The sequence below is a fragment of the Capra hircus genome, chromosome 4 (assembly GCF_001704415.2).
Source record: "Capra hircus breed San Clemente chromosome 4, ASM170441v1, whole genome shotgun sequence".
NCBI classification, from domain to species: Eukaryota; Metazoa; Chordata; class Mammalia; order Artiodactyla; family Bovidae; genus Capra; species Capra hircus.
Window position 1 is genome coordinate 88489658 of NC_030811.1, and position 24160 is coordinate 88513817.

General features: G+C 42.1%; 1 protein-coding gene across 4 annotated transcripts in view; it reads left to right on the forward strand.

Annotated features, from left to right (window-relative positions):
• Positions 650–24160, forward strand: part of IGF2BP3 (insulin like growth factor 2 mRNA binding protein 3) — a 146740-nt gene continuing 123229 nt past the window's right edge. For all 4 annotated transcript variants that reach the window (XM_005679051.3, XM_005679052.2, XM_018047318.1 and 1 more), the window contains exons 1-2: positions 650–1225; positions 2430–2490. In XM_005679051.3, coding sequence (XP_005679108.1) covers positions 1051–1225; positions 2430–2490 — 236 coding nt within the window. In that variant the 5' untranslated portion in view covers positions 650–1050. The remainder of the gene's footprint in view (positions 1226–2429; positions 2491–24160) is intronic.

Consider the following 24160-nt stretch of genomic DNA (forward strand, 5'->3'; position numbering starts at 1 on the left):
CCCCCCCTTGCTGCGTTTCCGTCCCCGCCAACCCCTGGAAAGGTGCTCGCGGTTTGCCGAGGTTACACTTCTGTCATCGAAGCCACAAGGCGAGTTCGGAATTGTGACTCTTTGGCTTTGTTTGATTACCAGTTTTTAAAAACCGAGTCTTTAAAACTCGGGTAAATAGAGCCGAGGGATTGCCTAGTTAGCACCCGCACTCCAATCACATTTTTTAAAAAAATCAATACTCCTCCCGCCCCCTCTCCCCTCCTGGAGGATCCGCCCCGACCAGATAACCCTTTCTAAACTCTGTGGTGACCATCAGCTCCCGCAGCCGCGCTTCCCTCCGCAACCCCGGCTGCGGCTCCTTTAGCATTTTCCGCCCCTCTTTCTCCGCCCCTGCGCAGGGTCCTTCGCCCAATCTCGTTACCCCTCCCCCTCTTCCTCCTCTTGCTAGCTCTTTTTTTTTTTCCTGCGAAACCCACTGTAATTGAGGCGCTGGGATTCCTCACGTGAGACGTTGATTTGTAGTTTGAACACGTGGCTCATTCAAAAAGCCGGACACTCGGAGCGGATTTTTTTCCGCCTCCTGCGCCTGCCTCCCCTCCACCCCTTCTCCCCTCCCTCCTGCCAGTCACCCTTCTGGTTTTTTTTTTTTTTATGGGGAGGCGGTGCTTGCCCTCTCGTAGTGTGATATTTTCACAGTCCGTCGGTCGATGCCAGAGGGTTTGGGGAGGAAAAGACAAAAAGTAGTTTCCCCCCTCCTTTCTCTCCTCCTTTTTCTTACTAATCCCGCCTCCTCCTCCGAGTTAGGAAGACTCTGGATGCGTTTGGGTTGTCGCTAGGGTTTTTCTTTTTTCTTTTAATACCTAGAAAAGGAAAAAACAGGAACCCTCGGATCTGATTTTTTTCGCTTCTCGTTCCTGTCCTTGGTTCTTACTGTGTTTGTGTATTTTAACGGCGAGAAGAGGAGGGGAACTCGCCGGATCCATCCATCGCTGTGGGTGGTTTTAATTTTTCGTTTTTCTCCTAATTTTTTTTTTTTAAAAGCAACAACCACTCTTCACAATGAACAAACTGTATATCGGAAACCTCAGCGAGAACGCCGTTGCCTCGGACCTAGAAAGTGTCTTCAAGGACGCCAAGATCCCGGTGTCGGGACCCTTCCTGGTGAAGACGGGCTACGCGTTCGTGGACTGTCCGGACGACAGCTGGGCCCTCAAGGCCATCGAGGCGCTTTCAGGTGGGCCCCAGGCCGGGCCTGCCGGGGTCGGGCTCGCGGCAGTCCACACACCGTGCTGTCCGCACCGGGCCCCGGCATGGGCGGGTGCGGGTGCGCCTGCGGAGAGCGGCCAAGGCCCGGGCGCCCGCACGCGCTGGTCGGGGCCCTTCCCCCAGCCGGGGCGCCTACCCGGCCCCACGGCTCCCCTCCCCCGCCCGGATCTGCGGGCGGAGGGCGAGCGCGCTGTCCAGAAAACCCCGGTTCGGGCTCGGAGGGGAGCGGGGGCACCGTGCGGCGCCGGGGACCGGGGTTGGGGTGCTGGAGCGGGGAGGGGGGAAGCTCGCCCCGCGCGCCGCCCGGGCCCAGGCGCGTGCTCCAGGCTCCGGCACGCCGGGCCTTGGGGGCCGGGAACGAACGCCCGATTCTCGCTCCTTCCTTACGCTGTGTGTGTGTGTGTGTGAGGGGGGTTTCTGGCGGTGGACTCGCTGCCTCCTCTCCCGCCCCCAGAGCTGGGCCGAGGGAGAACTCCAAAGTGGCCTGGACCCCGCTGCCTAGCGAGGCCGCGGGCTGGTGCCGCGCACGGGCGGCCCCGCGCTCCCCTCGACCCTGCAGGGAGGCGGGCGAGGGCAACCCCTGGGTTCTGGGCTCCACCTTCCCGGGTCCGACGAGCTACAGGGGAGGTGGGCTCGGGCGACCAGGGGTCGCCTGGGAACGCGTCCCCCTGCGGGGCCGGGCTTCGGGCCGCGGCCTCCGGGGCTGGTCGGGCGCGCGCGGGGGAAGGATGCACTCGGGTCCCGCTCAGAGCCGCGTGCCTTTCGGGGTGGCGGGCGCCGTCCCTCGCGCGTGGTTCCGCTGGTGCCTAGCTGCGCCTCTGGACGTTCGCTCTCTCGGCGCCTGCCCGGCGGTCCTCAAGCCTTTCCCGCCACTCACAGCCCGTTCCCAGCGGGCCTGGGCCGGAACCCCCGGGAGAAGGGCCTAGGCGCCCCTACCTGAGGAAAGCCCACGCAGCCCTTTGCCCTGAGTTTGTCTGCTAGGGTCTCGGGGGACGTGGGCGGGGAAGGCCGAGTGGGGCGGGGAGAGTGTTACCGACCTCTGCCCATTGATTCCTCCTTTCCCACCCGCGCGGGGCCGCTTTCTGTCTCGGCCTCGAGCCGCTCCGGGTCTGAGGAGGCCCAGAGAGCCGCTCAACTCTGCCAACTGTCCTGCACCTCTTGTGTGTCCGCAGGTAAAGTGGAACTGCACGGAAAACTCATTGAAGTTGAGCACTCGGTCCCCAAAAGGCAGAGGTGAGCTTGCTTAGCATGTTCTCATTGATTCCCTTCTCGGCCATTGGGAGAACACAGCTGAAAACAACTTTTCCACTTATTGGGGTTGCTGTGTGGCTCGGCGTTTCTCGTTTTCTTTTGCATTTGTGTTTCTGGCAGGTGTGTGTGTGTGCACACTGCTCTGTAGGAATAGACAGCTTGTCTGTGGCCCTGCCACCGGGCTGTTTATACTGGTATATAAAGTCGCTTAAGGAAGCTCTTTCGGTTAAATGCTCTCCGGCAGAGGAGGTCAGGTTGGTGCAACAGGAAATCAAGAGTCTCCGAGGGCAGTTTCTGGGCATCCGTGGGAATTGGTGACCGCCCCCCCGCCTGAAACCGTAGGAGAGGCAAAGCAGCTGCAGCCGCGCGCGGGGTGTGGCGTACCTTTCCCTTCTCTGTCCCACGGTGGCGGGCAAGAGTCTGGGGGGGCCGTGCGTGCACCTGAGGGGAGAGGAATTTGCCTTTACCCTGGAAGCTCCCTGTGAGGGAACGCCTGGGTTTCTCCTGCCCAAAAGCGCCTTTCAGTTCCTGCAGAGTAAGACGGGTTTTCTGCAAACCCGCCTTTGTCTCCCGGACTCCCCTCCACCCTGCTCCTCAATTTAAAAAATATTTGGCTTGTAGATAAACCACCAAGAGATGGAGAAGGTTGAAGATTTTTGCTTCCTCAACAAGGAAGGGGTTGCACTTTTTGGAAAGCATGTGTAGTGTGTCGGTTTACAGTGTTTGGAGACTTTTAATCCCTGGACTATTTTGGAGAAATGGCTGCTTTCTCCCGAGCAGGCCAGATCCCGGCTCTCTAACTCCGGCTGGAAAGGCCCTGCTTCCTCCCAGGGGGTACTGGGTTTGGCCTGTGCCTTGGTGGCTTCTGCCCAGTGGGGTTAGGGTTTCTGCCTTCCCCCATCCCCCACTCCCAATCCGTGGTCCAGCGGTAAACTGGCAGTTAATTTCAACTAGAGCAGCCGGAGGGGGAGCAGCATCTGGTTAGGTATTGGTGCAAGTGTGTATGCTGGAGGGCCGAAAGGGTTTGATATGCATATTTCCCTGGTGCTTGACTTGGAGAATTGGCTACCCAATAGGTCAATCTTAAGCCTGTTTGTAGGTGGAGTTTTCTTCCATGTAAATAATTTCCACCAACTGTGTTTTTGTTCACGAGCTTGTGGGATTCTTGTGGGTTTCTTTTCATGTACTAAATTTTCATTAGGATTAGTTGGGAAGTGATTTAGTTCTAGCTGGGAACTTTGGTAGTGGTCAAATTATTTTATATAGCAGAATGGAATTTTAAAAGCATCTAAAACAATAGTATATGTACTGCAAACTCTAAATTGATCTCAGTTAAATATCAATTGAAAAATTAAAAGAGTCTGAATTGTTTCCTTACTGGAAAAAAATGTAAGCATATTCTGCGAATTCTAATTGGTTTTTGTTTAGCTGCTGTGTCTTATTAATTTTCTTCAAATGTCGAATAAGAAATAGGCAAATAGTTGTGCTGAAAAACTGACATTTTAACATTCAGGAGTTGCTAGATTTAAACTTTAAATGTATTGACCTGCCTGTGAATGCAATTAGTTTGCCTTACTCTCCTGATTTTCCTTCTCTAACCTTGTGTGAGTTTGTTCCTCATGTGTAGGGAATTAAACACATTGCCTGGAATAGACTGTTTTTCTTCTTAAATGCTTTTGCCCAACCTAAAAACATACTTAGCAGCCTCTTTGTCATAAAGTAACAAGTAACTATTGAAGAAAGCATATAAAGTAAAATGTTACTAGTGGCAGCAAGTATTAAAGGGAAGCTTCCATTGATGAACAAGGTAGATTAAATTTTCTAGCTGTTCATTAGTCATTGAAATGCTCAGGATTTTGAACCGTAGTATTACTAGCAAAGTATATAGGGGTGAGTACATTAGAGACAACTTTTTTTTTCCTACTGATTTATTAAGAGAGCCATCAAGGAAGCCCTTTGCTTGTATTGGAAGTGGTTAAAACCAATAATGGAACTTGATTTTTCTGCCCAGGGAGATTTGCTGGAAACCTCTATTACAATTTGGGTTTAACTGACCCTTGAAACGGTGTTGCAGTTTTCCTTGTCTGGACTGTTGTACTGTCTGAATAGGCTTTGGGAGAGAGCAGAGAAGGCACCTTGGTGATCCACATACTCAGCACCTAGAGGATGGTCAGGTGGTACTGATGAGAGAGACTTGAATGCTGAAGACCAGTCCTTGCTGGTGAGCCTACTGGACTTCTGGGTGGAGTTCTTTGTGCTTAGCAGTCATTGCATTCCATCCCATCATCATGTGGGCATCTGAGGCAGGCACACCCACATGTGCAACAGTGACCTTTATACCTGCTGTGCAAGGCATGTTGGGAGCCCTAGGCTGAAGAATGCTTATGGCAGCACTCTGAGATGGATGAATGGGCTTGTACAGGCTAAACAGGGGAGCAGGCCAATGGGTGATGTGATGTGACGTGTGGTAGGCTGCCCAAAATTCTGACGGGGAGCAGAGGTAGGCGGACCCTTGCTGGAAGGGGCATTGCAGAGTTTGGTTCAGACCAGGCTTAGTTCCTGATTCCTGAAGTCTCAAGGGAATGTGGAAGGAATGTTGCTTTTCTGCATTCAGATACCCCTCAGTTCAGGGAGATTATAGCAGTGCTTCAGTTTGAGATCCTCTGCATTCAGAATGAAGAGAACATTGCACAGAGTACCTGTGATAGTATTGCACTTTTTGTTCCAAATATGAAAGATACAACACATGAAGACTTGGCTTCACTCTGGAGGTATAAGCTTTAAAAAAAATTTCCCTCCCTACCCCTGGGGGGAAAGGTGGGTGTGAAAATTGTTGTGGCTTTGGAAGACCATAGCTGACTTTGGGTCAGAAGAGTCACTGGTGTCTTGCGGGACCTTGTATGTGCCCCTATATATTTATGTAAATAGCACTGATTTCCTTTTGTTATGTTGTGGGCTGTTGGGCATGGGAGAGGGAACAAGAAAGTCGCTGACACTGGGGAACTTAGAGGATGGTGGTTTATTTTCCACTGCTTTTAAATTACGAAAATTGTCACATTTTCCAACTTTTTCTAGCTTAAACTTCCTCATGCTTTAGCTGTTAACCTTGATTAGAATTGTATGTAGCCAAAAACATGTTTGAATAAAAGAGTAAAAATAGTGGGATATTATAGTTAATATTTTTCCAGGAAGGACCCGTTAAAATAAATGGTGGTGCCTAAGCTCAAGTATCTTTGTTTTTTGCTTCCCTGAAATAATTTTTAAAGAAAGGAAATTAAATGGATAGCTTATTTCAATATTAGAATCTTGTGTTTAGCATATAAATGGGATAGAGCATGTATAAAAGTTACTGGGGTTTTAAATATATCTTACTTTAAATGGCTACGTAAAAGCTAGTGCTGCATTTTATATAAAAGTGGTTAAGTATAGACTAGGATGGTGCCAGGAGTAGCCATATGCCAGTTAGCCAGGGCATAAGACCTTGGTGTCTCAGGACATTAAAAGCTGTTTTTAATGCTAAATATTTTAACAAGATATGCCCCAAGGTGTTTTAACAGGGATGCTCCTGGGTTATTAGTGGTGGTCCAGGTGAATCTTGTGCATTAGGGAAATTTCTCACACATTTGTAGACCTAAGGCTCTGAATGTTGTGGCTGGTAAAGGTTATCTTTGCAATGCAGAGTTTAAGATCAGTAATGCATGACTGCTTAAGTGGTTGTAGCCAATGAGATTTTTCTTGATTTCATGTTGTTTTCTCAGTACAGTTTGAGAAAGCTAGAAAGATTTCTTGCTTTTCTTTCTCACTCTATTAGATTTTTAAAAAAATTTTGATAAGTAGCTTCTGTGTGTCTGTCCGTGATAACAAGGAAGATGTTATGAAAACATGACATGTGCCTGGAGCCAGTGGGAACTGAGAATCTTGGCTTCTGTTTCTGGCTTCCTTTGATTTGTGGGATGACTTACATTCTCTGTTCATGCCAAACGCCATTATAATAAACTAACAAGGGGTATACTTTGTTCAGAGTTTTGAGTTCTGCTTGAAATAAGTGAGTTACCAGCTAAGATTTAAAGGTGTATTTTGGAATTACAGAGAGATGGGCTTTCCTCTGTAAGGAGCTTGCATTTCTTTTCTGTAGTATGGCAGCTTAGTTGCTTTTGCACCTGTACCTTGTTTGGGCAATCAGCATGAGGGACACGATTTTCATCATAACTTCCAAAGGCTTTTGTGAGTCACACCACTGCAGTTCGTGTGTTGTTGTAGGTCTGGGATTCCATATTAAGTAAACCTGTTGAGCCACCTTGATGTATATTTTGAAGCAGCTCCATTTTAACATTCTTTAACAGCATTCAGACAGCAACTATTCCAGCAATAATTTTGAAAAGTGTGAATTACGCAGTCAGGAACACTGGTAGTTGGTTTGGTCTGGGAGGAAAGAGTCTACTATTTTTAGTGGAGGCTCCTTTATCAGCTGTTGATTCTGATTCAGGCTTGTAGAGTCGTAAGACAGGAGGTGGCAGTGTGGGAGCAGTGACCAAGGGGTAGAATTGGCATTTTTAGTTAGGATCTCTGCCCCATAAATCTGATGTGTACTAGTGGGCTTTGACTGTGGAGTTTTGTTTGGAAGCTGGTTGCAAACATAGATTTCAGTGCTCTATTAAAACTGTGTATTTTATCATGGTCTGAAATTGCTGTTTGGTAAGTGTTCGGTATTGGTAAATACACTCAGTTAAAATACCAATATAGTATGTGAATTCTGTTGCCCTGAAGGAGAATCTATAGTACATAAATTATGTGTTTTAGAGAATTATGCCAACTATTTAACTTGGTTAAGAAATAGTTTGAAATTAGAGAGGTATTATTTGAGGAATCTAGTGTAAGTCTAAGAACCCGCTTGCCCCAGTGCAGGAGACACAAGAGATGTGAGTTAGATCCCTGGGTCAGGAAGATCTCCTGGAGAAGAGTAAGTTGCTGTTGTCCTGAGCCACAGTTTTCAGGATAGTTTCCTGTGCTTCTCTGTGATCATATGGGTCTGCTAGGTGGTTAGTTCTGTTCCACTTGGTATCATTTGGGTCATTTACTAAGCTGGGCTAAAAGATCCAAGAAGACTGCACTCACATGTCTGGCCTCTTGGTGCTTGTCCAGGTCCTCTTTCACCATATGGTATCTCATTACTCAACAGTGGCCCCTGGCTGGCTACCCCTAGTGAAAGCAGAAGCTGCTGGGCCTTTCGAAGGCTAGGTGCAGAATTGGCACATTATTGCTTTTAATTTCATTCTGTTGATTAAGGCAGGCCATGAGGCCAGCACAGGTTCCAGGGGAATGTGGAAAGAACTTAATGGTAGAGTGGCATGCATGTACAGAGAGGAGGAATTGGTGGTTGCGGTCTGTGTAGTTCTTCTACAAGTTGGAGGAGCCACAAGCATCCCACATGCATTTTGGCTTGAAAATGCTTAGAACATAAAATATCTGAAAATTGTATTTAGCTCTAGAAATGGGGAGCCAGTCGACTTGTAATGTCTTAGCAAGAGAGGATGGTGTTAACTCAGAGGTGATGAATAGTGGTCAGTCTCTGTTTATTTCTAGGGAACAGCTAGTAGAATTTACTGATGGGTTAAATGAGGGGTGTTTGAAGAGAGAAGAATGACGAGGTTTTTTTGGCCAGAACAATTGGGTGGAAGGGGGTGCCGTTTACCCAAACAGACAAATAGGTTCTTGAGTGGAAATTAGAAGCTTTACTTTTTGGCATATTATGTTTCTAATTCTTATTAGAAATTTGAAATGATGAAGTTGAGTAGATATTAATAGTTGGATATATTGGTCTGGAGCCCAAGAGAAGGTGGGAAGTGCAGGTGAAAAATTAGAGGCTTTGTTAACTTACGGTGTTGAAGTCATGGAATTGGACAAGGTCATCAAGGAAATAAGTGTGGAACTCTTGAAAAGAGGGGCTAGCAGAGAAGAGTGAAGGAGGCCAGTGATTAGTGGAAATCAAGTACAGTGAACTGCTTCTGAGAGAAGTGAGGAAAGCCTGTGGGGAAGGAGAGTTTAATCCACTGTGTAGAATATCACTGAGCGTGTGTGCTTTAGATGGATGAGTAAGTGACTGAGGGCGGTGTTAAGTCTCAGCCTTCTGGCTGTGCTGTAAATAAATGTAGAGTGATTTATGAATTTTGGAGCAACCTGAAATATAGCCTCTCTTCCACAATTCATATATTAGGCTCTTTTTTCATTTTTTTTTAATGTTCTGTAAACATCTAGAAGCATATTCTATTTATAAGTTGCTAGAGATGAAGAGGCTCCTCAGTTTAGTAGATCCTTTTTTGCTCAGTGGACAAGACGGTGGTGACAGTTGACCTACCCTCTGACATCTGTTTTGACACTTTGGGTGACTGTGAGCTCGCCTTCTCAAAGACAACCCCTTCTGCTTTTTATTAGTACGCATTTGGTTCCAAAACGGTACAGACAGAGTCCAGTGCTTCCATGTGCTTGTCTAAATACTTGATTAAAGACAATGTTGGAAACTAATGGTCACGATATTTATGAATATTATGGGCTAGGTTTAAAATATTTCAATCACTTTGTCATTTTAGTATACTAGAATAAGTAAAACATTCTGTGTATTTTATTCATAACAGTGAAATTGTAAGAAATGTTAGAAACCCTTGAAGTACCCTAAATTCCCTCATTTTTGCACATTAGAAAATCTGGTCCTTGGTAAAGTAGCCACCTCCTCAAATTATGAATTCCGTCTTTGGCCACAGACGTCACTGAAACAAGGTGATATGTTAGAGTAGTTGGTTTTGAGACAGGTGACTTGGTCTGAATAACTCTTTTTTTAAGACTTTCTTTGTCTGTGCAAGTCCTTTGATTATAGAATACTGCTTTCAGAATGTGTTAAATGCCTACTATTTTAAGAGAGGGAAACTAATAAAAATGAGATAGCACAATGGGGTCTCCCCCGTCTCCCGCCCCGCCTACCGCAGTAGTATTTGCCGTAAGCCCTGGGAGAAGAAGTAACTTGCCCAGGGCACTGATTAGTGGAACCGTTTCCAAACTGTGACTCTACCCTGTCTTCATTCCTCCCATTTAAAGTGGTCAGATCCTCAAAAAGTAGCTTACACAGCAGCCTGATCATGTTTGCAGTGGCAAGTCAGAGCAGACACTTTCTTGGTGTCTCTGAAGAAAAAAGAAATCTTGTTTGGCTTCTTTGAAGGGTTGATTTTAATGTCTTGGAAAAGGACGGATACAGGTAGTCTGGAATCTGGGCTTATTACAGAATAAAAATATCCAGTCATCCTGTTTTAAGATAGAAAATGAGACTACTTTTTCCTTGAAACTTTTTTTTTTTTTAAAGCAGCTTCATGTTAGTATAAATGAATGGCATGGAAGTTGGAGGGGGCCTAAGGAGATAAGAGAGGGGAACAGAGGGCATGAAGAGGTGGATGCTGTGGCTTTATCCTAGGCAGGTGGTTGTGACTCACAGCATGTGTTTTAGATGACAAAAGATGTAGAGGTGTCCTGTGTGGAGTGCATGGTGCCTGGTTGTCCCAGTTTGTCACCAAGTTTAGAAGGATCCTGCCTTGGGGAAAAAAGTCTCTTAAACTTAGAATATTAAGGATTAAGAAAGAGTAGGAGGGAGAAGTCATGCTGAAACCTCTTGATGTAGAGAGTCCTGATGCCTGCCTCACATGCTCTTGTTGAATAGAAGGGTGTAGCCAGAAGAATGTTACATCTGAGTTTGAATCCCACCTCTGCTTTCTGAGTTCATGATGTTAAATGTCTAAGGATGAGGAAATCAAATCTGGGAGGTTAGTGTGGAAAAGATGCCTTATAGAACCCTGGGGAGGTGTATAAAGCATCACCCAGTAGTCACACCCATATCAGCTGTTGTATTTCCCCTTGATGTTGAAATGTGAAGGCTGGATGTATATTATTTGGTGGTAATAACAGAAATAAGAAAAAGTTGTCTTCTGTTCTGGGACGTGTGCTCATAAACGTAGAAATCTTTGGGTGGTGTCTTTTGTGTTTTTATGTTCATTGAGCATGAATTACTTTTTTTAAAAAGGTGTAACCTAGGAACAATAGAGTATATAAATATTAAATAAACATCTTGATAAATTCTCACAAATGTGTACATGTCAATTAATTTAAAATGTATGAATTATGAAAATGTGAAAATACTTGTTCTTTAATCCTCCCCATTCCCATGCATTTCCCAGGTCTTACATTTGGTAACTTAGTATATTATTTTTCAGAAATTCTCCTATGCATGTATCCACAAACACTTTTTAATAATCCAATCATACTGTTTATTTTTTTTTGTTTTTTCTAAGTAATATATCCTGAAGAATCTTCAGTGTAGGTACAAATAGTTAACTCCCCTTAAACTAGCAGTTGCATCGTTTTGCATAGGAGTGCAACAAATTAAATGTTCTTTTCATAGTGATTTCAGTTGACCATGAGTATATGTATGTCATAGGACTCTTGGATATTCTTTTTACTTGAGTATTTTTATAAGGTAAATTCTTAGACTGGAAATTGCTGTCAAAAGACATGCACATTTAAATTTGGAAGTACTCTACTCAAAACACTAAATTTGTCATGTAGAGTGAAGTAAGCCAGAAAGAGAAAAATATCATATATTAACACATATAAATGGAATATAGAAAAATGGAATAGAGATAAAGATGTATAGAATGGACTTTTGGACATGGGGACAGAGAGTGGAACAAATTGAGAGAGAAGCATATGTTATGATGTAAAATAACTAGTGGGAAGTTGCTGTATAACACAGGGTGCTCAGCTTGGTGCTTTTTGATGACCTAGATGGTCTGGATGAGGGGGCATAAGAGAGGGGACAATGTTTATGACTGATTCACGTTACTGTACAGCAGAAACCAACACAACATTATAAAGCAATTATCCTCCAGTTAAAAAATTCAAAACACTAAATTTACTGATTGATACAGTTAGTCATAATTTGACAACCAAGGAGCTGTTTGAAATGAATTGGGCAGAGAGACTATTTGGTCAAAGCTCAAGCATGGAGGGCTGTATCATTTTAGGAACAGCCTTATTCTTTCTACATGGATGTTGTGCTGACTCTGACAAGTCTAGGTCCTGATTCATTTGTGTCCCTTGCATGTAAAGATTAAGTCAGAGCTATAAAGATTAAATTCTGATAACTGGAACTTCCCTTGTGGTCCAGTGGTTAAGACTCCATGCCTAGGATGCAGGGGGCATGGATTCAGTCCCTGGTCAAGGAACTAAGACCTAAGATCCCACATCCACATGCTGACCCCCCAAAGCCCCAAATCTGCTAACTTAGAGTTTGATTACCTGGGGTTTATGTTCTTTTAGTAACTTGAATTTTGGATTTTACCCCAGAAACTTAACAATATCTTTTTGCAGTCAGAGCTTTACCAAGTAATATTTTGAGGAGAAGTTTGATTGAAAATTAGTTTTCAAAACAAAGTTTTACTCCTCTTACCACTTAAACTAGCCAGGTGAGTACTGGAGAGCTTGTTTAAAGAGAACCTATGACGATGTTAAAACTGTTGAAGCTGTGACTACTGAGTTTTTTTCTAGTGATCCCCAAATGCTGATTTTTTTTTTTAAAGTCAGCTGTTCTGGCAAAAATGGAGAAGCTCTTGCTTTTCTTTGAAGAGATAAGTGAGGTTGAACATCTTAATTTCTCTACTTTGTGGTCTGCAAGTTTACCTATTGCTGCAGTGTTTTGAGTTTCAGAAATGGATTCATTCCTTACGGCTTATAAAAATTCTTAGTTTAAGTAGCATAGATGGAGCACTTGTGCTAGTAGACAGCTCCATGCTAGATTTCAGGGGCTAGAAAGAACACATTTCTTTTCCTGAAGAAAAGTACATGGAGTGTAGTGTCTTGCACTTTGTTCTGCTTCAATTCCTCAGTGATATTTTTGTCTTAACACTAACAGTGGCTCACTGTGCCAGTGATCCCAGAGGTGGATTACTATCTCTACAGGTAGAGAAGTTGTAAAATACACCACCGGGTATGTATGGGATACCCCAGAAACATAGGCGGGTCGTTGGCCTTAGCTGAGTGCCGGTGCAGCCAGCCAGAGATAGGTTCAGAGAGCAAGACACGTGAAGGCAATTGAAGCTGTGTGTGGTGGGGATGGCAAAGCAGAAGGGAAACAGAAGCCAAGGCATGGAAGTGTGAAATACCCTGGTGTGTGTGGGGGCATGGCAAGCTGTTTGGAATTAGAGAGACCCGAGTGTGAGGCAGGATGTTGGTGAAGGCTGAGCCCAGAGGGGTATCAAGAGCAGCCGGTGTGCTCCAGGAGTCCCGATTCTTTGTGTGTTTACCTTTAGGGGCTCACTCAGTTCAGTTTATGTCAGTTAGCAGATGGTTATTTGGGATCATCTCACGCAAGACTTGATGCTTGGGGCTAATTTTGGGATCTGCTCACCAGAGATTATGTTGAACTGCTTTTACTTTATAAGTGCTTCCTGGAAACAGCTGTTCCCCAAATCATTCCATGGGCGTGGAGCTGTTCCGAGCCCTCTGACTGGGATTTGGGTAAATCATGAGAGGACTAGGAACGCTATAGTAAGGCTGACTGAGCCTGTGCTGCTTTTTTTTAAGGTTGAATGAAGAACCTGCCCGTCAATGCAGGAGACGTGGGTTTGATCCCCGGGTCAGGAAGATTCCCCTGGAGGAGGGCATGGCAACCCACTCCGATATTCTTGCCCAGAGAGTCCCATGGACAGAGGAGCCTGGCAGGTTACAGTTAGTCCATGGGGTCACAGTCAGACACGACTGAAAAGACTTAGCATATGATAGTCATAGTTTTAATCAGTGGTGATGATTAAAGCATTTAGTATTTGATTTTTATTATGACATCTCAAATGATGTAATGAACCTTTGGAGAAAAATGGGACCCTTCAATGTGCATGTGCTATTAACTGAGCAGAATGAGAGGCAGCAGTGCACACTTGGGAGGATCAGTGATCTCTTGCTTGGAATCAGACAAACATCAGTTTGAATCCTTGCTCAGCTCTGTGTTCCCTGGCAAACTGATGCTACTCTGGACTTCTCAGTTTATCTGTTCAGTCCAGTCACTCAGTCGTGTCCATCTCTTGGCGACCCCATGGACTGTAGCACGCCGGGCTTCCCTGTCTATCACCAACTCCCGGAGCTTGCTCAAACTCATATCCATCGAGTCCGTGATGCCATCTAGCCATCTCATCCTCTGTCGTCCACTTCTCCTCCTGCCTTTTTATCTGTAAATAGGAGCAATAAGCTTACTGTACAAGTTTATCTGTAAATAGGAGCAGTAAAGCTTATTGTACGAGGTTGTTGGGAATTAAATCATAATGTTTGGAAAGGACTTCATGGAGTATCTGACGCAAGTAGTATTGTTTCATATTAGTAAGATTGTGTGTTTACAAGTGGTGATTGAAAATAAGAGATGAGTGTATCTATTTCTGTGTAATCCCATAGTTTGCTACTGATACATGGAAATGTTTGACACTTATTTGTAGAGTATGAGTAATGCATTGTGGATGTTAAGAGTTTGTACTTTAGGTCTAGATGTGTACATCTTGGAATCCCTAAAATGTTTTAGTTAGGAAATTATCTTAGAGATCATATTTTCAAAAAAGAGTAGGAAATAAACTCCATTAATTTCAAAAAGGTAGGCAACATGTGACAAAAATGTACACAAGATAAGCAGCGGTTCAGAAAGGGATACCTGAAAGGCTCATCTACTTAGGGAAAGATATTCTGTCTTGCTTATCATTAGGGAAATGCCAGTTGTAATGCTATTTTCCCCCATCAAGTTAGGAAAAATGAACAAGATTAATAATAACCGGTATTGGCAAGCATGTGTAGGTATGGGCATTCATACAGCAAAGACTTCTTGGCATGATATTTGGGATTATCTGTTAGAACTAAAATGTGAATATCCTTCAGGTATCATGAGATACAACTTAGTCTTCATAGTTGTGTGGTCTGTAAGTATAATCGTAATGAACAGTATTGTAAAGGAGCTCAAATCGCTAGGCAGGACTTGGGAAAAAGGTCTTTGGGTAGAAGTCCAAGTATGTGCAGATAGACTTTCAGGCTTTATTATTTTACTTATTACATTTTAATAGGTATTGTCAGATAATCTGGAACTTCCACTATTGTCTACTTTCCAAGCAGAGAAAATTCTTAGCCTTAATTTGGCTGTCTGGAATGTTTTACGTTTACTCATTTTTGAGCTTTAGGTTTTTGAAAAGGAGGAAGAGAACCAAGAAGTGCTTTTCTTTCTTCAAAGCACTTTGAAGTAATGTTAAACAGTGTTTAACTGTTAGGTCTTTGTTAAAAAGACATTTTTTTCCCTCCCCAGTATTGTTTAATAGAAAATTGGAGATAAATGTCCTCTCAAAGAAAATATACCATACTCGGACAAATTATACTGTGGTATATTTCTTAGCATTTACGAAGAGTGATATAAATTTAAATATGCTGACATGTGAAGAACAAATTAAAAAGCATGTATGGTATAGCTCTTAAAAGATAGATGTTTGGCGGTGCGGGGGTGGAACTTTCATAGGCACATTTGGGTTAAAACGCATGAAAAGGGCTGGAAGCTTACCCACCAAAAAGTCTGGTTATCTTTGCAGATAAGTGACTGAGGAGGAGAGAGGCTAGTCTTTGGCTTCATTCTTCATTCTAATGGTCCTCAAACTTTTTGGTTTTGATTCTTCGATACTTAAAAACTGAGGCTCCTCAAAGAGCTTTTATTTTTCTTCTTAAAATATACTGTGTAGAGGGCTTCCCAGGTGGCTCAGCAATAAAGAATCTGCCTGTGATGTGGGAGATGCCTGTTCCATCCCTGGGTTGGGAAGGTCCCTTGGAGAAGGAATTGGCAACCCACTGCCGTATTCTTGCCTGGGAAATCCCATGGACAGAGGAGCCTGGTGGGCTACAGTTCTTAGAGTCTCAGAGTCAAACGGACTGAGCAAGCACACACTGTATTAGAAAGCAACTGAATACTGTTTTATTTTACTTTAAATGAATAATACATAGTGTGTATATTGTAATATGTTACTATAATAAACATAATAATTAGATTTTTGTAACAAAATAAACTCATCCAAAGCCAAAATAAAAATTGAGTGAAGAGTGAAGTCGCTCAGTCGTGTCCAACTCTTTGCGACCCCATGGACTGTAGCCTACCAGTCTCCTCTGTCCATGGGATTTTCCAGGCAATAGTACTGGAGTGGATTGCCATTTCCTTCTCCAATGAATGAACTGAACAAGTACAGTAATGCAGACTAGAGGAGAACAAAGGTATATTTCAGGTCCCTGAAATGTGACAGGGACAATCAGAAACAGCATTAGAAAGCAGAGCTCACGCTCAACATGGGCAGGCAGAAGGAACAGGACAAAAATAAAAGGGAAGCCGTCACAGAAAAGCCAGCTTTCTACCAAGTTAGGTATTGTGGGAGACTGTTAAGTCACATATTAGCAGTCTCACCAATAAGGTGACCACATCATCCAAAGCCAAAATAAAAATTAGGAACGTGGAATTGCTTTAAATATTTTTAGATTTCTTTAATGTTTGCCCTAATAGACAGCTGGACACTCATAACTACTTCAACATTCAATTTGTTACAGTATATTGTTCTGATTGAAATATATGAAGAAAATCTAACTTCAAATAGATAAACTCTTAGAAAAGGAAAGGAATATTTTAATAGTCTTTTTACATGATTGTGAGTATTTTTGTTCCTGTACTAAAACTCTGCAAGTGGAATTTTTTAAAAGTTAGTTGCATTGTGGAACCTGAAATCATACCAGTAAATATTTTTTGTTCTTTCTTACATTAAAATCCATTGGTCTGTCTTGCACTTTGATCCTGAAGTATTGGGAAACGGTCGAAGCTCTAGGTGGTAAATAAGTCTTCTGAAGTTCTGATTTTTACTTAAAAGCTTAAAATTCAGTCATTGGCAACAAATGCTATTAGTTTTTCTTGAAGTAACTGGCTGGTTTTGTTCTCTTTTGAGAAAATGTCTATCAGACACTCAATCTTTAATAACCATGGTTGAAAACTGAAAGTGTTACTCAGTTGTGTCTGACTCTTTGCGACCCCATGGACTGTAGCCTGCCAGGCTCCTCTGTCCATGGAATTCTCGGAGCAAGAATACTGGAGTAGGTTGCCATTCCCTTCTTCAGGGGATCTCCCAACCTAGGGATTGAACCTGGGTCTCCTGCATTGCAGGCAGATTCTTTACCATCTGAGCCACCAGAGAAGCTTAATAACTATCGTTAGTCTATTATTTCTAGTAAAAATGGTGCTCCATTAAAAAAAGTGAGTGGTTCACTGTTACACAGTGCTTTTTCTGCAGACAACCATATTAGGTAGCCCAAGTGCTTTCTGTGTACAGCCCTTCTCTTCACATAGGATATGTTTAACAGGATATGTTCTCAAGAGTTACTTGAGAAAATTAATTTTTACTGCTTTATTAAGGACATTTAAAAATGAATCTCAAGGGTCTTCTCCAGCTGTCCAGTGGTTAAGACTGCCTTCCAGTGCAGGGGTCAAGGCTTCGATCCCTGGTCTAGGAACTGAGACCTCACATGCTGCTTGGTGTGGCCAAAAATTTAAAAAAGAAACTTGTTATACTGCAAGTGCCTGTGATTATGACTACCACAGGTTAGTCCCATTGCCTTAATTCATGCTAAGGTGCCAGCAGTTTACCTGCCACTGGTTTTGCACCATCAGGGCAAATGTCAAAATGGTAAAAGAGGCAAATAACATCTTAGCGAGATAGTTTTGACTTCTTGGACCTCTTTGAAAATGTCTCTAGGACCCCCAGGAGTCCACATGTTGTATATTGGGAATTGCTGCTCTACAGGGGCGTATGATGTTCGAAATTACTAGGATTAGGTATTCGTGTGAATATGTATTTACATCATAACACAACAGATGGCAAGAGAAAGTGAGGGTTTTATGCAGCTCCATGACATGTTAGCCTCAATAGGGAATTTTACCCAAGTCAGTCTATGAAAAACAAGTGTGAAAGAGAAAAAAAAAAAGATGGAAAAAAATACCAGAAACTAAATATGAAAGAGAAGTCTAGGTGTATACAAGATAAATAAATAGTTAGGGAGCACTTAAGTGTGCATGAGCAAAATGAAGTGAGTGTGGACATTTGGGCAACCACAGTTCAGCTTTAAGTTCCTCAAACCAAAGTGAACCCTACATGGTGACTCCAAGTCTTGCCTGAGAAAATAAACAGCCTTTGGTTATTCAGTATAACCTTTGGTTATTCCTAAAATGTTAAAGGGACCTAACTGTTAGAATGAAAGAGCAACGTCACAGTTTCTTTCGGCAGTTGAGATGTTTTGAGGCTGGAAGCTTGCGGTGACTCTTACTTGTAAGGGAGGCCAAGTGAAGAGTCGAGCCTCTGACACATTTCAGCCAGCTTTCCATGCCCTATATAAGTTAGTTAATTTTAGAAAATAACTACTTTTGTTCATATCTCCAGAGAGGTAGTTTTCTTCTCTTAGGCAACAATTTTTTTTTTTTTCCTTTTCAAGAATTAAATACAACAAGGACCTTTCACGGTATTAATATTTCACAGGTCTTTCCATTTCTTATATTTTTATTGGCTTGAGAAACCTTGGTAGCTTTCTATCAGGTTCTCTTTTTCAAATGGCTTTGTGTTAGAGATCTTGACATTTTTTAAGTGACCCATTCAACAAAATTTTTTATGTTTCTTACCTGCCAGGTACTGCTTTAGATCCTTGGGAGACAGAAGTGAACAGAAGATAGTAACTTGCTCTCATGAAGTTTAGCCTCTAGGACTGCATTGCCCACTAGGGCAGCCACTGGCCACATGTGACTGTCAAACAGTCAAAATGTGGTCTGTCCAAATTGAGATTGTGTGCGTGTAAAATAGACACTGGATTTTGAAGACTTGGTTCAAAAAGAGAATATAAAATGTCTCATGGATAACTTATATTAGTTTTACCTATTTTCTTTTTACTTGAGTGTGGTATTGGACAATTTAATATTATTGCATAATATTATTGCATCTGTGGCTTGTTTTATGTTCTTGGACAGCACTGCTTTAGAAGAGAAGGACAAATATACAATGTGAGGCGTATTAAAGGCTACAGAGGGAAAAATAAGGCAGGGTAAGGAGGGATGAGGACAGTTGGCAAGGGTTTGGATTTAGTGTTTTCATGTTGGATGATTAGGGGAAGCCTCCTCTTGTGGTGCCTCATGAGCAAAGGTTTATAGGGAGTAAGTGGGTGTGAGAGGAGCAGGCGGGTGCCCCAGGGAAGAGTGACCCAAGCAGAGGGGATGCTGAGCCCAGGAGTCCCAGCACCTGCACGTATTTGCTGCCTTTCTAGTCACCCGGGAGTCATCGTGGCTGAGTCAGCGCAGGAAGGGGGAACTCTGTAGGAGATGGAGTGCCTGCTGGCGGGGCGGGATGGGATGAGGAGAACCTGTGGGAGGGTCTACAGAATGGACAGTTTGGATGTTGTTCAGTGGCTAAGTCCTGTCTGACCTTTAAAAGGGGTTTCTGCTGGAACTTCTCTGGCGGCCTGGTGGTTAAGATTCTCTGCTTCCAGTGCAGGGGGTGTGGGTTCGATCCTTGGTTGGGGAACTGAGACCCCATATGCCACAGGATATGCCCCAAAAAAGGGGGGAGCTCTGCTGAGGTTACACTATGGTGGGTGAAGGCTGATGAGGAAGGCCAGTTAGGAGAAAATGGGCTGCTGTCCATGGGGTCCCAAAGAGTCCGAAACGATTGAGCACACAGAATTGAAAAGGCCGCAGTGGTGGTGGTGATGCGTGGTTAGAATATTATGTTTTGAACATGGAGGGACTGGGTGCAGGGAATGAGCGAAGAATCAAGGATACCTTGACTCAAGCAACTGGAAGGATGGTGTTTCCACTAATGGTGATGAGCTAGACTATGAGAGCATCATGACGAGGGGAGAGGGAGGTGAGTTCAGTTTGGCCAGGTTTGAGGTGCCTGTTAGGACGTGGAGAGAGAACAGTGAGAAACAGTGAGTATATGGAGGAGGAGGCAGTGTGAATGGGGGGTCTGAGAGGATGGAGAGGAAGTGAAGAGGAACAGGGAAGGCGCTGAAGGAACAGCTCGTGAGCTGCGAGGAGAGACTTGAAAGAAGCACCTGGAGGTGGTTAGGAGCGTGTTTAAGAAGAGTTGCAAGCTGTGACGAGTGGTGTGGAGCAGAGTGACGCTGGAGGTGGCAACATTGCCCTCACAGGTATCCCGACAGGTGCAGTGGTGGCGGAGCAGTAAGGCTCGCAGCCCTCAGTGGTGGCGGAGCAGTAAGGCTCGCAGCCCTCAGTGGTGGGGATGTAAGAACGGGTAGACGGAGAGGATATTGACAGTGAGCGTGGATAAGTTTTCATGGGATTTGCTGTGAAGACAGCAGAGAAATGGGTTGGTACTTGGAGGGGTTGTAGTTTAAAGGAGGGCTTTAAAAGTTGCCTATTCCAATTTGTAGGAAAGTTGCAAAAACAGCACCCATTATACATGTACCTTCCATCCAGTTTCCCCAAATATTGGTTTTTACTACTCCAGTTTTCCTGGGTCATTTGAGAGTAAGTTGCAAAATTAACCATTTATCTCTAAGTACTCGGTGTATATTTTCTAAAAACAAGGACATTCTATTAAATGACAGTAGTGAAATTATTAAAAAAAATTAACATTGAGACAATGATATTTACTCTACAGATGTTATTCACATTTTACTTATTGTCCACAAATGGTCTTTTTGGATCCTGGATCCGATCCAAGATTACAGACGTCATTTAGGTGGGTGTTTCTTTTTTTTTTTTTTCCCCCCAAGCAGGGGCAGTTCCTTAGTCTTTTGTCTTTCATGGACTTCATGTTTTTGATCAGTGTAGGCTGGTTGTGGTGTAGAATATCCCTCAGTGGGGGTTGGTCTGATATCTCCCTGTGGTTACAATCTGGTTATGTTCTTACAGCGATGATGTGGTCAGTGTATCTCACCAGGAGGTTTGAGATGCTGATTTGGTCTGGTACTCCTGGAGATGTTGACAATTGGCTAAGCTGTGTCTGCCAGACTTCTCCAGTGTAAAGTTACTATTTTCTCCTTTGTATGAAGGCTCTTGTGAGCGAATATTTTGAGACAATATAAAGATTCTGTTCTCATCGTGCCTTCATTGATTTTAGATTTCATTGATGATTCTTACCTGAAACTACTATTAACTGTAGTGGCTGCCAAATGGTGACTCTCCACTTCTGTTATTTCTTACATTAGTTAGAATTTTACTTTAAAGAACTTTCTCTGCTCCATTATTTTGTTTTATTTAATTTTTAACTTGAAACATTTATTTTTCGATGGAGGATAATTGCTTTACAGTGTTGTGTTGGTTTCTGCTGTGCAATGGCGTGAATCAGCTGTAAGAATATGTGTATGCCCTCAGTCTTCAGCCTCCCTCCAGTGCCCGCCCCCCCGCCACCCCCCCGCTGTCGCATAGCACTGAGCTGAACTCCCTGTCTTGCACAGCAGCTTCCCACTTCCTGTCTGTTTTACACGTGGTGGTGTGTGTATGTCCGTGCTCTCTCAATTCGTCCCACCCTTGCCTTACTCCGTTTGTTTTGTTCCTTTATATTAGTGTGGATTCATTATTATTTTACAGAGTTTAGCATGTTGCTGTTCTGTTGCTCTGTGACAGTGAGGGCCTTTAAGGTGAGAGGTATTATAGCATGGTGGTGTGTGCTGAAGACCTGATTCATCACACATGGAAAAATGGTTGTGATGATCTAATGTCCACAACACCAAATGAAATCTGTGCGTGCTTGTACTTCATTTTAGCAGCTTTGTACTTGAAAACAGACTTCAGCTGCCTAAATGCCGTAAATCTAATATATTTGAATCTCTTCTGGGGCTGTCTTATAACTAGTGAAAGTCAGGTCATTCTTCATATATATGACACATGAAGTCTAAATTCAGATAATTTAAACTATGTCCCTGAAGATGTAATAATCACCTAGTATGTGCATCACTTATAATATGTTAATCATATGTAGGTTATTTTTTCCACACCATTTTAACTTTGTTTTTGCTCATGACCATGTATTTTTTCCAGTTGATTGCATTTTGATGTACTAATTCTATGCTGCTGCTAAGTCACTTCAGTCGTGTCTGACTCTGTGCGACCCCATTGATGGCAGCCCACCAGACTCTTTTGTCCCTGGGATTCTCCAGGCAAGAACACTGGAGGGGGTTGCCATTTCCTTCTCCAATGTATGAAAGTGAAAAGTGAAAATGAAGTCACTCAGTTGTGTCCAACTCTTAGCGACCCCATGGACTGCAGCCCACCAGGCTCCTCTGTCCATGGGATTCTCCAGGCAGGAGTACTGGAGTGGGGTGCCATAGCCTTCTCTGACTAATTCTGTAGTAGGTATGAATTCTATAGTAGGTATGAAATTGGAAGAGTATTGCCATCTAATTCTTCGGTGTTCCTTTTTAATCTTACTACTGTTGGTAAGCTGTGTGCACACTAAAATGAAATCTTAAACTTTTTTTGGAGATAATATATTGGATATAGAATACCCACCAGAATAAAGCAAAACTAGTTTTTTTGGTGTGGTAATTTAAAAAGTTGGAAGATTAAAAAAAACATAGTAAAGTTTAAACTGTAAAAATGGCTAAAATGATTGCAGTAATGTTTTTTCTCCTTCCCCGAATGGATCCACTGTGTAGTTTCTTGTGGCTTTATTGTTGGGGACCAGACTTGTATGCATATACAAGCATCTTTGATTGTTTACTTTTTGTAAAAGTAGTTTAGTTCTGCCCCTTACCATTTTGATGTTTTAAAGAGCATTTTTAAGGTTCTTTAGAAACTGGGAGGGGGTAAATTTGTGATAATACAGTGTATGTTCAATATATTAAAATGGTGGAGTCTTTGGGTAAGAATAAAGTATACTTACCCGTATATGGGCTGATAATACATTAAAGCTTATTTAAATGTGTTTGTTATTAATAGAATGTTAGCAGTATGTTAGGTTTCATTATTAGTACTTGGTATAGATTATTCTAATTTTCTGAGAACTCCAGCACGTGGTTTACCTCTATCATCAGTTACAGAATGAAGAAATGTGTTGCACAATGTTAAACCAAAAATATAAAAAAGAACGAAAAAATCCCCAAACCTCTGCAAAACCTCAAAGTAGTCCTTTTAAAATAGTATTTACATAATGTTAGATTAACTGGAACTCATTGAGTGCTCTAAATTTAATTGATTTTTCCCTCAACGTTTTGTTTATGAAAATTTCTTCAAAACTTTAATTTTACTTTTAGTCTTTTAAGTTTTTGTTTTTATTAATATTTTTTAATGGTGTTCTTGAATTGGTTTTTTTGGTTCCCAAACTGTTATTTAAAATTAGGGTTTTTTACAGAGAAATCTTTAAAATACTCTGGAAAATACTGAAACCGATTTCTTAGTTAAAAAGTAATAGGTTAGAATTTTTAATAAATTATTTTTAGTTTTTTAACTTCAGTATAAACATTTTAAAGTGAAGTTACATTAATGAATTTTTAACAAGTGAGATGAAATAAAGATGTGTTTTAATTCCACATAGAAGTGAAGGATGTTTAGTGCCCATCAGTCTGGCCGATTCTGAATTTATAGGTTTTAATAGGTTTAAATAAAATTAAATAAAACCTAATAATAGGTTTTAAATAATAAAATACTTGTTATTCAGCATCTCATAATAGAATTATAGCTGGTAATTCATTACTACATAATACAATATATCTAAGATTAGTTGTCTTGAATTTTAAGCGATTCACTAAGTTTATTTTAAAATGTTACTGTTTATATTGTCTAAATATGTAGGTCTGACACATCTCAGTTTTGCTTGTTGTAGATTTTTGTATTAGTAGTATTAGTGTTTAACTTTTTCATAACAAGTGTTAAATTTTATGATAGTGTAATTTAAAAGTTAAAATTTCACCAAACTGCTTCTGAATGGTTTGGTCAAACATAAAATTCCAGTTAGCTAGTTTCATGGTAATTTTTAATTTGGTTTAAATACTGCCACCCTAAATCTCTATATTTATGAGAGGACTAAATGAATATTTTAGTAACACCAGAATACCTACAAACGAATATTTAACTTCTTGATTAAATTTGAAACACTAAAACCTTTTAGAATCCGTAATTGGTTTCATCAAATCTCAGTTTGTGTATTTATATTTCTTGTTATTCTAGTAATGAAGAAAACACAAAAAATGCTAAGAATTGAAATTTTTGAAAATAAAGTTTAAAAAAAATACATAGTTCTGACTTCTCAAAACTGAAAAATTTCCAAGATGCCTTTAATTCACAGCCAGTTGATAATAACTTTTCTTCAAGAGATGGCCTTTTAAAAGGTCTCTGGTGAATTTGCAGTTTTATTTAAGAGAAAGATTAACATTTTATAGTAATCTTACTCAGTTAAGAAAGCAGCTTTTTAAGAATGACATGTACATTACCATTTTTAGCTCTTGTCGTGATTGGCAATAACATTAAATGCATTGCTGGACTGAGTTTTTTAGATGGTCTGCTTAGGTAATTTGCAGTTTTTGGAAGAGCTGTTAAGATTCTGAAAGTGTTTATATAGAATCTACA